This window comes from Chiloscyllium punctatum, chromosome 26 (assembly GCF_047496795.1).
Source record: "Chiloscyllium punctatum isolate Juve2018m chromosome 26, sChiPun1.3, whole genome shotgun sequence".
In the NCBI taxonomy this organism is placed as follows: Eukaryota; Metazoa; Chordata; class Chondrichthyes; order Orectolobiformes; family Hemiscylliidae; genus Chiloscyllium; species Chiloscyllium punctatum.
Window position 1 is genome coordinate 78,286,658 of NC_092764.1, and position 16,254 is coordinate 78,302,911.

The 16,254-nt window shown below is 40.7% G+C and overlaps 2 protein-coding genes across 5 annotated transcripts in view; one reads left to right on the forward strand and one right to left on the reverse strand.

Moving 5' to 3' along the window:
- LOC140453205 (Y+L amino acid transporter 2-like) overlaps positions 1–2,294 on the forward strand; it is a 64,682-nt gene extending 62,388 nt beyond the window's left edge. The window contains exon 5 of the mRNA XM_072547740.1: positions 2,187–2,294. Within this exon, the coding sequence (XP_072403841.1) occupies positions 2,187–2,294 (108 nt within the window). The remainder of the gene's footprint in view (positions 1–2,186) is intronic.
- The window catches only part of slc7a6os (solute carrier family 7 member 6 opposite strand), a 44,687-nt gene continuing 28,764 nt past the window's right edge, over positions 332–16,254 (reverse strand). For 2 of the 4 annotated variants that reach the window (XM_072547737.1, XM_072547732.1), the window contains exon 7: positions 332–360. In XM_072547737.1, the coding sequence (XP_072403838.1) occupies positions 347–360 (14 nt within the window). In that variant the 3' untranslated portion in view covers positions 332–346. Of the gene's footprint in view, positions 361–15,903; positions 15,944–16,254 lie in introns of those variants that run through there. The other 2 variants (XM_072547736.1, XM_072547734.1) reach the window with 2 other exon arrangements.

Sequence of the window (16,254 nt, forward strand, 5' to 3'; positions counted from 1 at the left end):
GAGGTCAGAAGAATGGGGTAAAGAAACATATCCCCCATGATCAAATGGCGATATAATGAAGAGCACATGAAAAATCAATAAAACTAATTCGTAACTAAACAAAAGATTGAATGGCAGAGCAGACTCAATGGGCAAATGGCCTAATTCTACTCCTACATCTTATGGTTTAAGTTAAGTGAATAAATTATGAAAAATTTAGAATTTTCCTACAGACATGAGGTGGAGTCAAATTCAAAAAATAGCACACAGGCTTGTTCATACATACCTTCCAGTGGTTAGTTTAAGGATAGCATTGGCAGAATATTGGAACTGTTTACCTGTCCATAATTTGACTGATGCATGATATTCATCCAAGGATCTCTTTAAAAAGAAAAAGAACATAAGACTGTAAGACATAGGAGCAGTAATTAGGCCATTCAGTTATGGCTGATAAGTTTCTCAACCCCAATCTCCCACTTTCTCCCCGTAATTCTTGATCCCTTGACAATCAAAAGTCTTAAATATGCTCAATGACCTGGGGTCTACAGCCTTCTGTGGTAGTGAATTCCATAGATTTACCACTCTATGGCTGAAGAAGTTTCACCTTATCTCCGTTCTTAAAGGTCTTCCCTTAACTCTAAGGCTGCACCCTCAGGTCCTAGTCTCTCCTACCAATGGAAACGTCTTCCCAACATCCACTCTGTCCAGGCCATTCAGTATTTTGTAAGTTTCAGTTAGATTCCCCCCTCATCCTTCTAAACTCCATCGAGTATAGACCCAGATTCCTCAAACATTCCTCATATATTAAGCATTTCATTCCTGGGACCATTCTCATGAAACTCCTCTGAACTTGCTCCAAGGCCAGTCCATCCTTCCTGAGATATGGGACCCAAAACTGCTCGCAATACTCTAAATATGGTCTGACTAGAGCCTCAGAAGTACATCCTTGCTATTATATTCAAGTCCTCTTAAAATAAACACCAACATTGCCAACATACCTATAGTGTACTGTAGCTTGTCTTAGTCCCACTTTGGATGATCAACAGTTTTTTGATGAAATAGAAATCAAGCAATTTATAATGAAAATGTAGCCTTAATAATGAAAAGGCCCTCATACTGTGGGCCTCAACACCAAACAGAATATCAGCTCTGACTCACCAAGAGCATCATAGAGATGTACATCATGGAAATAGACCCTTCGGTCTAACTCGTCCATGCTGACCAGATATCCTAACCTAATCTAATCCCATTTGCCAGCATTTGGCCCATATCCCTCTAAATCCTTCCTATTCACATACCCATTTGGATGCCTGTTAAATGTTGTAATTGTATCACCCTCCACCACTTACTCTGGCAGCTGAATCCCTACACGTACCACCCTTTGCATGAAAAAGGTCCCTTTTAAATCTTTCCCTCTTAACTTAAACCTATGCCCTCTAGTTTTGGACTCCGCCACCCTGGGGAAAAGACTTTGGAAAATTACCCCAGCCTATTCAGCCTCTTCCTATAGCTCAAACCTTCCAACCCAGGCAACATCCTTGTAAATATTTTCTGAACGCTTTCAAGTTCCACATCATTCCTGACGACCATGGAACTGGAACTGGAACTTGACAGTTGCAAGGCCTCCCTTTAAATGTTTTTTTTTCTGTTGATGTCTGTTCTCGAAGGTCCCAGTGCTGCTGCAACCACAGCCAGTATAAGTAGGTCTTTGGCTTCTTTTTATCAGGACAAACCCAACAATTTAAAAGCACCCTTCAGCACTCTAGGAAAACAAAACTAATTTGATCTGCTTAAAATATATCTACCAGGGATGTAAACATACTAATTTAAGTGGAGGGGACAGAAATTGCATCAAACCTACACAACAAATTATAATGTTCTATGATTCTATAATATTCTATGGGTCCTCGTCTCATTGACTATAGATTATTCATCCAAAGCGTTTTATCCTTTTGGCATAAGAATTTAAACACCCTACCTTCAGTTATCCTGATCAAAGAAAACCATTATATTTTGGAGAAAGAGATTTGATTAGAAAACATATTTTATCTAATAAAATAGGATATTTCTAGGAAAATAAAAGGCTCAAGGTGTAACTGGTAGTAGACAGGTCAGTTGCACGTAGTATCATGATTAATCTAGAAAATAAAATTTAGAATTCATAAATTTATTTATCAGGTGCTCTGAAGACTTTCTTTTGCCTCTAGACATTTGCAGACGAGACCCTTGGAGTAATGAAATGGATCATCCCAATAGCAGTCTCTGTGTCATGTTACGGTGCTCTTAATGCATCAATTATGATAAGTTCAAGGTAGGCTTCTGTTCCAATTCTCAGTACATGCTAGAATAAATCTCATTCCATTGTTTGTTTAATGTCACCTCTCATTAGTAATTTATCTGTAATATGTTTGTGTAAAGTAGTGCTCAAATTTCTTAAAATATATTTCACTCTATTAAGTTGCTCCATTAATAATTGCTAAAACTGAAGTGTGCATAGAATTTAGTTACTTACACAGCATGGTAACTTTTCTCAATGTCCCTTGTCACAGAACTGCCATGTTACAGACAAAATAATTTTTGTAAATCATCTGTGGCATAGAGCTTTTTATTATTTGTGGAATTTAGAGGTTTAAGGAAGTTAAAATTTTCACCTTGCCCACAATTAAAATAGACCTAACCGCAGTGGACAATCCACTGCAATAAAGTGGCAACACAATCTCTTTCACCACTATTTAACCAATTTTGTCCACACATTGTTTCATTATTGCACGTCCCTCGTTACCCTAAGGAAGGTGGTGGTGACCTGCTGCCTTTAACCACTGCCATCCATGTACAGACCCACAATGGCATTAAAGAGGGAATTCCAGGATTTTGACTCAACGACATTGAAGGAATGGCGATATATTTCCAAGTCAGGATGGTGAGGAGTCTTGGAAGGAAGTGGCAGGTGGTCACGTTCCCACATATCTGTTGCCCTTGTCCTTCAAGATTGAAGTAGTCATGAGTTTGGAAAATACTCTCAAAGGGGTTAACTAAGTAGGATTTGTTCTGGATGGTTTCAAGCTTCTTGTGTGTTGTTGGAACTGTACTCATCCAGGTCTGGGGTAGGGGAGTACTCCATCACATTTCAATGATGGGCAGTCTTTGGGGAGTCAGGAAGTGACTTACTACAGGATTCTGGGCCTCTGACCTGCTCTTGCAGCTACTGTATTTATATAGCTAGTTCAGATTAGTTTCTGATCAATGGCAACCCTGAACATTAGGAGCAATTCTGATGTCAAGGGGCAGTGGTTAGATTATCTCTTGTTGGAGATTATCATTATCCAATTTGTGCAGTGCAAGTTTTACTTGCCACTTTTCAACTGAAAACTGGATATTTCCTAGGGCTTCTGCATTTGGACATGAACTGCTCCTGTTGAGCTGTGAATGGTGCTGAACATTGTGGAATCATCTGCGAACATCTCCACTTCTGAGCTTATATTGGAGTAAAGTTTATTAATGAAGCAGCTGAAAGTGGTAAGGCCTAGGGCACTATCCTAAGAAATTCTTGCAGAGATGTCTTGAAGTTGACATGACTGACCTCCAACAGTCACAACCATCTTCCTTTGTGCCACCTATGACTCTAACCAACAGACACCCCTGATTCCTGTTGATTCTAGTTTTGCTACAGCTGTTTGATGCCATATACAGTCAATTGCAGCTTTGATGTCAAGGACAGTCAGTCTCACTTCATCAGATAGCGTTGTGGGTGACAATCACATCAAGTTTTCCTTGTCCATGTTTGTCCTGATGCTTTGAGACTTCATAGGGTCCTGACTCCCAGGGACATTCCCTGCCATTGCATGCCAGTATTCATCCACCTCTGATTTTTGTTTCGTAAATATATTTATTAGCAAATTTTTTTTAACTTTACAAACATATAAAATTATTGAAAAATACAATCAATAACAAATATCAGAATAATAAAAAGAAAAAAAGCACAAATTGCAATGCAACTACTGTCTTCTAACTATTAACCTACTCTATAATACAAAACATACCCTAACACTGTGTAAAGCAACACCAATAAATCAGTAAATAACTAATAGATCAAAAAAAAGAAAGAAAAGCAAAAAAAAACACAAAATACAGAACAGCTATGCTCGGCGCAAATCTCCCAAACAATGGAACAGGAGCATTGTATATATATTCATATTAACACAGGAGACCCCCTCCAGGGTCCAGGGCTTGACAAACCTAACCATTCTGGTTAAACAAATGCCCTAGTTAAGATAGCTGACAAACCTATATCCAAATAACTCAAGTAGGGCTGCCATGTCTTATAAAAATAGTCTGTTGTGTGGTGCACCATGTTTGTAAAAAGGTTGAAGGGAATGTGCTCCATAATTAATTTCTGCCATACCAGCAAGCCCGGCGTGTTCTCAGACACCCAATTCATCAGAATATTCTTCCATGCACAGTATGCAAGAATATTAAATAGTTTCTTTCCATGCCCGTCTAAAGATGGTAAATTCGGTAGACCTAAGAGGAGAGATATCGGGTCAACTTTGACTTCAGTCCTCCATACCCTCCCGATCTCTCCCGCCACAGCGCTCCAGTAAACACTGAGCCTGTGGCATGTTCAGAAGCAATGGGTAAGAGTACCTAAACTTATTTTACATTTGGGGCACACTGAAGATGCCCCTTTTGTAAACTTTGCCAGACGGTCTGGTGCCAGACGTGCCCTGTGCAGAACTTTTAACTGCATAATGCATGTCCCATTACAGATAGAGATCTTCGAGCATTCTCCCATATGTTCTCCCATGTTTCAGAAGAGATCTCCACTCCTAGCTCTTGCTCCCAGACCTCTCAGAACCGTTAATATCTCTCAAAGGTTAATATCCTGCCAGGCCCTGCCACCCAACAAGCGATAGAGCGTATCCTGAAATAGCCCCAAATGAATTGATACATTGTATCAAATGGGGTACGGAGGTCACCAGGTTCAATAAAAACAGAAGGACATCATCCACATACAGTGTAATCTTGTGTGCCCTCGATCCCACTTCCGGAACGGTTATGTGGACATTCTGACAAATGGCCTCTGCCAGCAGCTGTATCACCAACGTAAACAACAACGGTGAGAGGGGGCACTACCCCTACCAATCATAAAATTCCCAGACTTTACCCCTTTGGTGATGACCATGGCCAGAGGGCGGCAATATAAAACCTCCACCCACCTAGCAAAGATCCCAACTAACCCAGCTGTTCTAAGATATAACAAAGATACGGCCATTCCACCCATTCAAATGCTTTCTCTACATCTAAGGAAATCACCAACCCCTGAATTGATCATTGCTGACAACCTTGGACCATATTCAGCAACCTTCTAATATTATTAGAGGAGCTACGGCCCTTTATAAAGCCTGTCTGGTCCTCTTTAACAATATGGGGCAACACCTTTTCCAATCTCAGCGCCAGGATCTTGGACAGAATCTTAAAATCAGAATTTTTTTTATAATATATTTTTATTAAGAAAAAATAGATTTTTAAATATTACAATAAATAAAAAACAATGCAATTCAAAACAGTATAAAAATAGTACAAAACAAAACCCAAATAATAAAATAAATCCCCAACCCACCCTCCTATATGAATGTATAAACATATATAGAGAAGTATAAAATTTTTTTAAAAAACTAAACTAGCTATTTAACTAACTAAATAAATACTTAACAACAAACAAATAAATAGTAATAACTCAGCCCAGCCAAACAAAACACTCATACATTCACAGTTCCTCCTCCCTAGATATTGGACTCATGAAACACAATCGTTACGGCTATATAAAAGCCCTTGTTAGTGTGGCAGATAAATCTGTGTCCAGGTATTTCAAAAACGGTTGCCATATCTTGGAAAATTCTCAGTTTTGTGGTGTACCATATTTGTGAGAAAATCCAGGGGAATAAGCTCCATAACAATCTTCTGCCAACCCGACAGGCCTGGGGGTTTTTCGGATATCCAACCTAGCAAGATATTCTTCCTTGCAATATTCTTACGTTCTGTGCAAAGTTTTTTCTTATGCGCGTCTGTAGGAAATAAAATGGGTAGTCCCAAAAGGAGAGAAATAGGGTCCTTCTCCATCCCTACACCTAAACTCCTCTCCATTGCATCCACCACAGTGCTCCAATATGTTTGAAGCCTGTCACAAGACCAAAGACAATGGGTAAGAGTACCCGTACAGACCTTGCACTTGGGACATGCTGAAGATACCCCTGGTTTAAATTTTGACAAACAGTCTGGGACTAAGTGGACCCTGTGGAGAATTTTTAACTGTAAAGCATGGGTCCTATTGCAAATTGATATCTTCCTTGCATTCTCCCAAATATCCTCCCATGCCTCTGAAGAAACTTCAACACCCAGCTCTCTTTCCCACATCTTGCAGAGTTGATCAGACTCATCTGAGGTGTTACCCTCCCCCCCCAATTGGTGATATAGAGTACTGACAGAATGTACTCTTAGCCCTTAGTACCCCTCTTTCTATGTCTTACTTTCTAGCTAACTCTTACTTCCGTAGTAACTGGTCAAAGGACATCATTACATCTCCCTCAAATAAATCAACTGCAGTTTGGCTAATTTAATGAGGGGCCGTTTACAGTGCCAGATAAAGGAGCTGAACCAACTGTATAGTCTCCTGAGTGTTTGTTTATTGAAAATCAGGGGGAGCATCCGTATAGGGTATAGCAAACAAGGGAGAATATTCAGCTTAATAAGCGCTATCCGACCCAACCATGAGACTGGAAGTGCCTCCCATCTTTGGAGATCTTGTTTAATTTTTCCAAATAATTGAGTAAAATTGGCTTTGAACAGCCAATCCAGAACTTGGAATAATGAATATGCCCAAATACACAAAACCCCAGTGTGAGCACCTAAATGGGAATCTACAGTCACTCTCAAGAGTCACCCATAGGCATAGCCTCTGATTTAGCAAAATTAATCTTATACCCTGAAAAAGCGCCAAACGCGTGAATGCATTGTATCACTGAAACTGCTGGATTTGTCAAGAAAATTAGAACATAATCTGCATACAGCGAGATCTTATGTAATTTTGACTCCACTTCTGAAGCTGAAATATTGAGATCCCCACAAATGGCCTCTGCCAACGGTTCAATCACCAACGTAAAAAGTAATGGTGAAAGGGGACAGCCCTGCCAGCTGCCCCTAGAAATATTAAAATTGCTTGATCGTACCCCGTTGGTAATGACCGCAGCGAGAGGTACACAGTAGAGAGCCTTTACCCATCTTATGAAAACTTCACCCAGACCAAACCAGTCTAGACTATAGAATAGGTACGGTCACTCAACTCGGTCAAATGCCTTCTCTGCATCTAAAGAAATCACCAATCCCTTTCTTGACTGCTGTTGGCATGCCTCCTAATGTTTTTGGAGGATCTGCGACCCTTTATGAAGCCCATCTGATCCTCTTTAATAATAGAGGGTAACACAGTCTCCAGCCTTAATGCAAGAGCCTTAGAGAGGATCTTAAGGTCCACATTTAAGAGCGAGATGGGCCTGTATGAAGCACAGTCTTCCAGATCCTTCCCTTTTTTAAGGATAAGTGAAATATTGGCCTCTCTCAGCGATGGTGGGAGACAAACATGACTGTATGAATCATTAAACATATTCAGCATTGGGCCTGACAATATACTTATAAATTCCTTATAGAATTCACTGGGAAGTCCATCAGGACCGGGCACCTTTCCACGCTGAAGCTGCCTCACAGCTTCCTGCACTTCTTGCTCTGATAATGGAGCATTGAGAAAGGACTGTTGTTTGGGAGTCACACCCAGGAGCTTCAGATCTTTAAATAAGAATTCCATTTTGGCCTGCCCCTCCTCACAATTCTCAGACTGATCTAACTTGGAGTAGAATCTCTGGAACGCCACATTAATCTTTTTAGAATCACATGTTAGGTTCCCAGACCCTTCCCTAATCGCTGTAATGGTTTGTGGGGCACTTCTCTTTCTGGCAAGGTATGCTAAGTATTTGCCTGGCGTGTCACCATGCTCATATAACCTTTGCTTTGCAAAAGCCAGCTCCTTCTTTGTCATCTGCGTGAGCACGGAGTGCCGTAATTTTCTGTAGTTTCACCAATGAGGGTCTGTCAAAATAGGCCTTCTCGGCTGCCTTCAACCGTGCTTCAAGGAGACATTGCTGCTCACCTTCTGCCACTTCCTACTTGTGGAATATGAAATAACTAACCCTCTGGCATAGGCTTTGGCAATTTCCCAGAGAACAGATGAGCTATCAACCAAGCCTATGTTGATGTCTAGGAATGCCCGAAATTCCCTAGAGAAATACTCCACAAACTTACTGTCCATGAGAATAAAGGGGTCCATTCGCCAGTACCTTGAATCCACTGTAACATCCTTAATTTTAACCATGAGGTACACTGGAGCATGATCAGAGATGGCAATATTACCAATCGTACAGGATGCCACCAGATCCAGGGTTACCGCAGGGGTCAGGAAAAAAAAAACTCAATCCTCGTGTGACATCTGTGCAGATTGGAGAAAAACGTGAAATCCCTATCGGTAGGGTGGAGACACCTCCAGACATCCACCAATCCTAATTCCCCACACAAACCCAATAACTGTTTAGTTTGTGCAGAGGGTATCATGGGACCTTTAGGCAACCTGTCTACTGTGGTGTCCATGAGGCAGTTAAAATCTCCCCGTATAATGATGTGCCGAGACTTGAGACTTATCAGTTTAGAAAAAGCATCTACCAAGAATTTAAGAGGATGAGCTGGGGGACAATAAACATTTAAAATGCTATATTCTTCCCCATTTATCAAGGCTTTAAGAATTACAACCCTCCTGTATGTGTCTTTAACACATTCCAACAATTTAAATGAGAGATTTTTCCTTACCAATATAGCCACTCCCCTACTTCTAGTATTAAATGATGAAAAATAAACTCAGTCAAAGCCATTCTGCTGTAATTTCAGATGCTCCTTGTCATCCAAATGTGTCTCCTGTAACAAAGCAATATCCACCTTCTCCTTTCTAAGACTCAAGAGTACCTTCTTCCTCTTAATTGTTGAGTGACTTCCCTTGATATTCCAGGTACACCATTTAATCAAATCATTAGCCATAATCTGCAATTACATTTAAATTCCAGAGAGGAGGAACCCGAACCACAAATAGCTGAGCCTTAGTGTCACATGGTCCACCGAATATAAAAACTACATAAACTAAAACCACGACATTTAACAAACATACAAAATTATTAAGAATAAAAAACACCAAAAACCAGAAAACAAACCAACATATAAAGCGCCAATAGCGCTGAGTCAGGGAACTCACCCTCTGCCCGGACGGGGCAACTACCTGTCCCAAACTGCCCATAAATAGGCATCTAACCATCTCAACCACCTTCACTTCTCCCAGCTAGAGCCGCATCGCAAGCGCAAGCTAAAAAGAATAAACACCCCATAGAATATCAATATGAATTTAAAAAAACATTCTTTTATATAAAAAAGGGGAATAAATACCCCACACATCCTTTGGTATGTCCTAACTTAGAAATTTAAAATGTACATCTTAACCACCGCCAGACATTGTTTGAACCAAATTATTATCAATAGAGGAAAAAAAAGGGGGAAAGCAAAGCTCCAACTGGATTTCCTCCATTTCTTTTACAGAATGATAAACGCATACCCAAGCAACAATATTTATACATACTACAATTGTTTAAATTAGGTTAGTTTGTCCACAAAGTCTCTTGCCTTCTCCGATGTGTCAAAGAGATGCATGGATCCATCTAAGGTGATCCAAAGCACTGCGGGATATCTCAGGGAGTCCTGAATCCCAAGCTCCCTCCGTCTTCTCTTGACACCATCATATGATTTTCGTTTCTGGATCACCGCCACTGAAATTTCCTGATAAAACATGATCTTAGACCCCTCGTAAATTAGGGCCTTTGGATCCTTCCCCTGGAGTCTGGAAGCCTCCATGACTCTCTCCTTATCCTGGTAATGATGGAACCACACCAGGAAAGGACGAGGGTGTTGACCCAGACCCGACCTCCGTGCTGTGACCCGGTGAGCCCTCTCTATCTTAAATCCTCTCATGCCAGTCTCCAAGTCAAGGAATTTCGGAAGCCAATCTTCAACATATTCCGCAGGCCGCTCACCTTCCTTACCCTCAGACAGACCGATGATCTGAATGTTTTTTCTCCTGCCCCTGTTTTTAAGATCATCCACTTGGTCACGCAAATTACGAACCTGTGTCTTCAGGGCTTGGATCTCTTCCTCGAATGAACTGGCATTAGCTTCCACCATTGTGACCCTGTGCTCCACCTCATCCGTCCTCTTCTCCAGGTCTCCCAGCTGCTGCTCATGCTTCTGCAGCATGAGAGAGACTGGAGCCAGCTTCTCTTCAATCTGTTTCCCCAACATCTCGCAAGATTTCGAGAGCTGGTTCACCAGGTCTTGGAGAATAATTGGCTCTGAGGCTGCTGCAGGCTGAGCTGCAGGCCCGGCCTCAGATGCTCCTCCTCCCTTTTTAGGCATTTCTGGACAGCTGGAAATACAGGTAAGTCAATTTTTAAATGTTTCTTGGGGCTCCACAATCTTTCCAATGCCCCAAGAAATCCTGATGACCTGGGTTGGGCGGGTTAAAGGATCGTCCTGCTCCTGCTGCGATGCGAAGCTCTGCAGTGTGATCCTCTCAGATCGCCGCCATCTTAGATCCCCCTTAAAATCAGAATTTAATAGAGAGATGGGCCTGTATGAGGCACAATCCTCAGGAACCTTCCCCTCCTTAAGAATTATGGAAATATTAGCTTCTCTCAAAGATGGTGGTAGGCATTCATGCATATAGGAGTGATTGTACATCTGCAACATCAGGGCCAGGCGCTTTCCCACTCTGAAGTTGCCTAGCTGCCTCCTGTATTTCCTGAGCTGTCCAAGAGTGCATTAAGGAGAGAGGCTGTTACCCCTGGAAGGTCCAGTTCTAAAAAAAAAGCCCTCCTGTCTTCACAACCTTCAAACCGATACAATTCAGAGTAAAAGCTCCGAAAAGCTTCATTAATCTCTTTAGCATCATATGTAAGGACCCCGGCGCTGTCTCTGATTGCAGTAAGGTATGCTAATTACTTCCCTGGCCTATCCCCATATTCGAACAGCCTTTGTCTAGCAAAAGCAAGTTCTTTCTTTGCGTTTTGTGTTGGGATTGAATTCAAGGCAGCCTGGAGGGTGATGATCCACTATAACTTAGTCACCAAAGGCCGCGCAAAATGTGCCTTCTTGGCAGCTTTCGACCGCGTCTCAAATAGACGCTGCTGTTCCTCTTTCGGTCATTTCCAGCTAGCCGAATAGGAAAAAGCTAATCCCCTAGCAAAGTCCTTCGCAGTCTCTCATAGCATAGACGGACTACTAGCCGTGCCTGAGCTGATAGTCAAGAATGCCTGAAACTCCTTCAAAAATAATTTGACAAATTTGGAATCCTTAAGGAGAAAAGGGTCCAAACGCCAGTGCCGTAAACCTAGGCCTTCACCGCCGCGTGATCAGACACAGCTATATTCCCAATTTTACTGTCGGATCCAAAAGACAATTAAAATCCTCCCCATAATAATGTGCCATGTTCCAAAAGCACTCAACTTCGAGAAAGCACTAATCAAAAATTTGAGGGGATGTGCTGGATGACAGTAGACATTTAAAATGCCATATTCCTCCCTGTGTATCAGGGCTTTAAGTATCATTAACCGTCCCTGCTCATCTTTCACCTGCTCTAATAGTGTGAACTGAAGATATTTCTGAATAAGTACCGCCACTCCCCTACTCTTAGTAGTAAAGGATGAAAAGAATACCCGGTCATAAGGCCCTCTGTTGTAATTTCAGGTGTTCCCCATCATCAAGATGTGTTTCCTGCAATAAAGCGATATCAACCCTTTCCCTCTTAAGGCTAGAAAGCACTTTTATCCTTTTAACAGGCGAATGACTTCCCTTAATGTTCCAGGTGCACCATTTAATAAGACACTCAGCCATATCCCTTTCAGAGACCCTTGAACCCCTGGGAAGGAGAACCCTGCTTACAAAGTGCCGAACATAAGTAAATAAAGACTCCGAGTAGTTTTTGTGTATATATAGTTTTTCGATTCTATCATAACTATAAACAACTAGTACTACCAAAAAACTACAAAGAAAACCAACTGTAAAATCTTGAATGGAAGACTCTTCCCCCTGCCCATGGGGCCACTCACCCTAGCCATCCCCTCCTTCATAGCTCCTTCAAACCCAGACTGTGCCCCGGCATTAGGCCAGAAAAAAAAGAGGATGATCCTTAAATCAACATAAAAAAGACAAAGTCAGGATGAACACTCCACCCGTCCCTGACTTCATGTCACCCCTATTTGTAACTAAAAGAGAAACAGAAGAAACAAAAAAAAGGGAGGAGACAACAAAGAATATCCACAAAATTTCCCATCAGAAAATCCAGTTATTAAAAAAAAAGGAACAACTTATTCCAAGGTTTTCCACCCTTTCCAAAAAAGAAATTATTAAGGAGAAAGAAAGGAATAAAAAAAGGAAGGGAAAGATAACAAATGTTCACTGTATTCTTCAGGCCAATCCATCTATTTTAAAGTGTCTACAAAGTTTTTTGCTTTATCCATTGAGTCAAATGTATAAACTGAGTCCTCATGGCTGAAATGGAGCACTGCAGTGTATCTCATGGAGTACTGGATGCCCAGGTTCCTCAGACTCTTTTTAACTTCATCGAAGGACTTCCTCTTTCAGATTACAGCTGCTGAAAAATCCTGGAAAAACATGATTTTTGACCCTTTGTACAGCAGTGCCTGCGGATCATTTCCCAGTAATCTAGAAACTTCTATCACTTTTTGCTTGTCCTTACACAAGTGGAAGTGCACTAGGACTGGGTGGGGACGCTGCATTAGCCCTGACGTGTGCACTGTAACCCAATAGGCCCTTTCAATCTGCAACCTGCTGGACTCGATGCGAAGGTCCAAGAACTTCAGCAAAGAAGCTGACTGGCTGCTCACCTTCCTAACCTTCAGGGAGCCCGACAATTCGGAGATTTATCCTCTGACCTTGATTTTCAAGGTCATCAATATAGTCTTGCAAGGCCCACACCTCTCGTTCCAGCACATGGATCCAACTGGATGAGGATTCCATCGCAGCTTCCAAGGCCTTAGTTCGACCCTCCACCTCCTCCAGCCTCTCCCCGAGGCCCTGGGTCTCCTGCTCATGCTTCTGCAGCATGGATGCAATAGGTTGGACCTTGGCATGAATCTCCCCACAGATCTTCTCAATCGCAGCCCTAGTTTTCAAGGTAAGTCTCTCCATCACCGCAGCCAATTCGTGAGAGTCTATCAGGTCCTGGGGTGTCCAGGAGAGGCTGCTGTTGCTGCTGTCCATGGTATGCCTGGTGCTTCAGGGGAGTGTCCTCCCTGCTGCTGTTTGATCGCTCCTTTTCCCTTTGGCATCCTTCCCACTCCCAAATATTAACAAATGTGTCCTGTAAGGTTTTAAACTAATAATTCCACCACTTAACTTGGCCAGGGATGGTAATAAACACCAGTATGCCTTGGCTGTGAGGCAGAGCTGTCCACAGCAGTTCTACAGAATCGCCGCCATCTTGCCGAGTCGACCTCTGATTATTAAGGAATCTGAGAGTTTGGCTGTGAAGTATGATTTGGTCACTACAACTGTCAGTTTGTTACCTGATTAGTCTGTGGAGCAATTCTAGTTCTTGCACAGGTCCCCAGATGTTAGGATGACTTTGCAAGTTCCACTGAGCAGAGTGTGCTTTTTTTTGTTTCAGTGTCTAATTGATATTTGGTGGTCTACTTGGTTCTGTTCTTGTTCACCTTTTCCATTCTGGTTTAAATACAAGTTAAGAGTTAGAAGTCAGCCATATTACTATAGGTCTGGAATTAGTTATAGGACCAACCAGCATAAGAACAACAGATTTCCCCCAAGGAGATTCAATATGTGTTCATGGCAATCCAGCAGTTTCATTGTTATTGAGATCAGCATTTTATACCAGATTTAAATTGGTGGTGGGATTTGAATTCAAATTTCCAGAGTTTTAACCCAGGCCTCTGTACTAGTCTCGTGCTATCTACAACTTTATAAGCATTCCCTTATGTGGAATGTCAGTCAAAATGTTTCATCATTTCAGCAGCATTTTTTACTTGTACCTGGTAGGACAAGGTGAAGAATAACTTGGGTTAATTCCCAATGTAGAAAGTTTGTCTTCCACTTCTGGTCTCCTGTGCACTCTCTCATCAATATTTGGTAACTATTTTCAGGTAGAGCAGCTGAGTCGATGGAATATCCACTCTCATCTACGATGCCTGAAATGTTCTCTTCTCTCCTTTAAGAGCTTCTTCAAACCATATTTTTAAATGATGCTCTTTTCAACATGATTGAAAATGATTTTTTTTCCCATTGAAAAATGCTTTAGAAAAATTGCTACTTTGTATTAAAAGTAGATTCCTTTTTATATAAAATATATGATAACTTAGAATTTTCAATGATTTTTTTCCCATTGAAAAATGCTTTAGAAAAAATCATTGAAAATTCTAAATTATCATATATTTTATATAAAATGCAGTCTACTTATAATACAAAGTTCCTTAATGCAAATTGTAGAATAATTTTTTTTCGTATCAAGTTCCTCTCTTTTCTTATTTACACTGCTTAATTAACTTAATTAAACACAGAATCCATTTTAAATTGTCAATAGACGAATAATTTGTCATCGAAGTGTGAGGAAATCACAATATTCTGTGCAAAATTAAATAAAAACAAGAAATTTTTAACAGCATGTTTTCTTCTTGCCCTATTAGGTTGTACTTTGTTGCAGCTCGTGAGGGTCACCTCCCTCAAATACTGTCCATGATCCATGTGACTCAATTCACACCAGTCTCAGCGCTACTCATAAATGTAAGAATTCGGTCTCAATGCTGTCATGGGATATTCTTTTCCTGCAACTGCAGTTACAATGTAAAAAGTTGATTTGTTGGGTAGTTCCAGAATGGAAATCCTGATGAGCCATGTGATTCACTATTTGTGTCTTTTTATGTAATAGGACATGGCTATTTCTGTCATAAGTCCCCAACGTAATGTTTCAACGTATAAAAAAAAGCATAGAAGTTAAAGTGCTTCGTCTAAAATACCGGCATTTGGAAAATTGTGAGATGTACCCCTAAGTACCATCTCGGTGCATTTTAATAATGCCATTATCAGACATCTGGAACAAAGAATTGAAAATAGCATGGTTATGAAGAGTGAAGAGAATAGGAAGCAGATCAAGAAAAGCATGTATTGATTTATTCCAGTTATGAGGAAGGGTCACTCAGCCCAAAACCTTACCATTGATTTCTCTCTATATATGCTACCAGGCCTACTCAGCATTTCAAGCAATTTCTGTTTTTGTTTCTGATTTACAGCAACCACTGTTCCTTTGATTTTTCTTTTGGAAATAGTTGTTGGTCTACAGAGGTTTCAGTTTCACCTGATTAACAACTAACATATGAATTTAGGTGTTATTTTCAATGAAAGAACAATATATATAGATTATTTCAGAACAAAAGAATTGTCCAAAGAACTTTACAGTCAATGAAGAACTTTAGAAATCTAATCACTATTCTTGACAGAATTAAGTATTTACATTTTTACAGAATAGAAAAATGATTCACAGACTTCCTTTCTGCATGGAATAATAATTAAACGGACAGTATTTTCATATAAAGTTGAAACTGGGGGAACAATATTTGTTTTCTAACCTACACTGGATGGACCAAATAATCAAAGCAGTCCAGCAACCAGTGTCTTTTTTTTAAACTCAACCTATTTTCTGTTCATTATTAAAAGATTAGGAATTAAAATCATGACACTTTCACTCACCTTATCTGTCCTTCAAGAGAATTCTGTTTATCCCACAAATTTGTGACTCACTCTGTTGGAATAACAAAATTTGCATTCAATGATAATTTCAAATGGCCCTTATGAGCTTGGGTTTCCCCACCAATGCTCAAATTACACAGGTTATTCACCCAGTGTCTCCAGGTCACCCAGGAGAATTCATTCACATAGGCAAATAATCGGAGAAGGAAAAAGTAAGAACTGCAGATGCTGGAGTACCAGAGTTGAAAAATGTGGTGCTGGAAAAACACAGGTCAGGCAGCATCCAAGGAGCAGGAGAATCGACGTTTCGGGCATAAGACCTTCTTCTAGTCAAGAATTAAAAAACAACAACTGGGTTCAAAT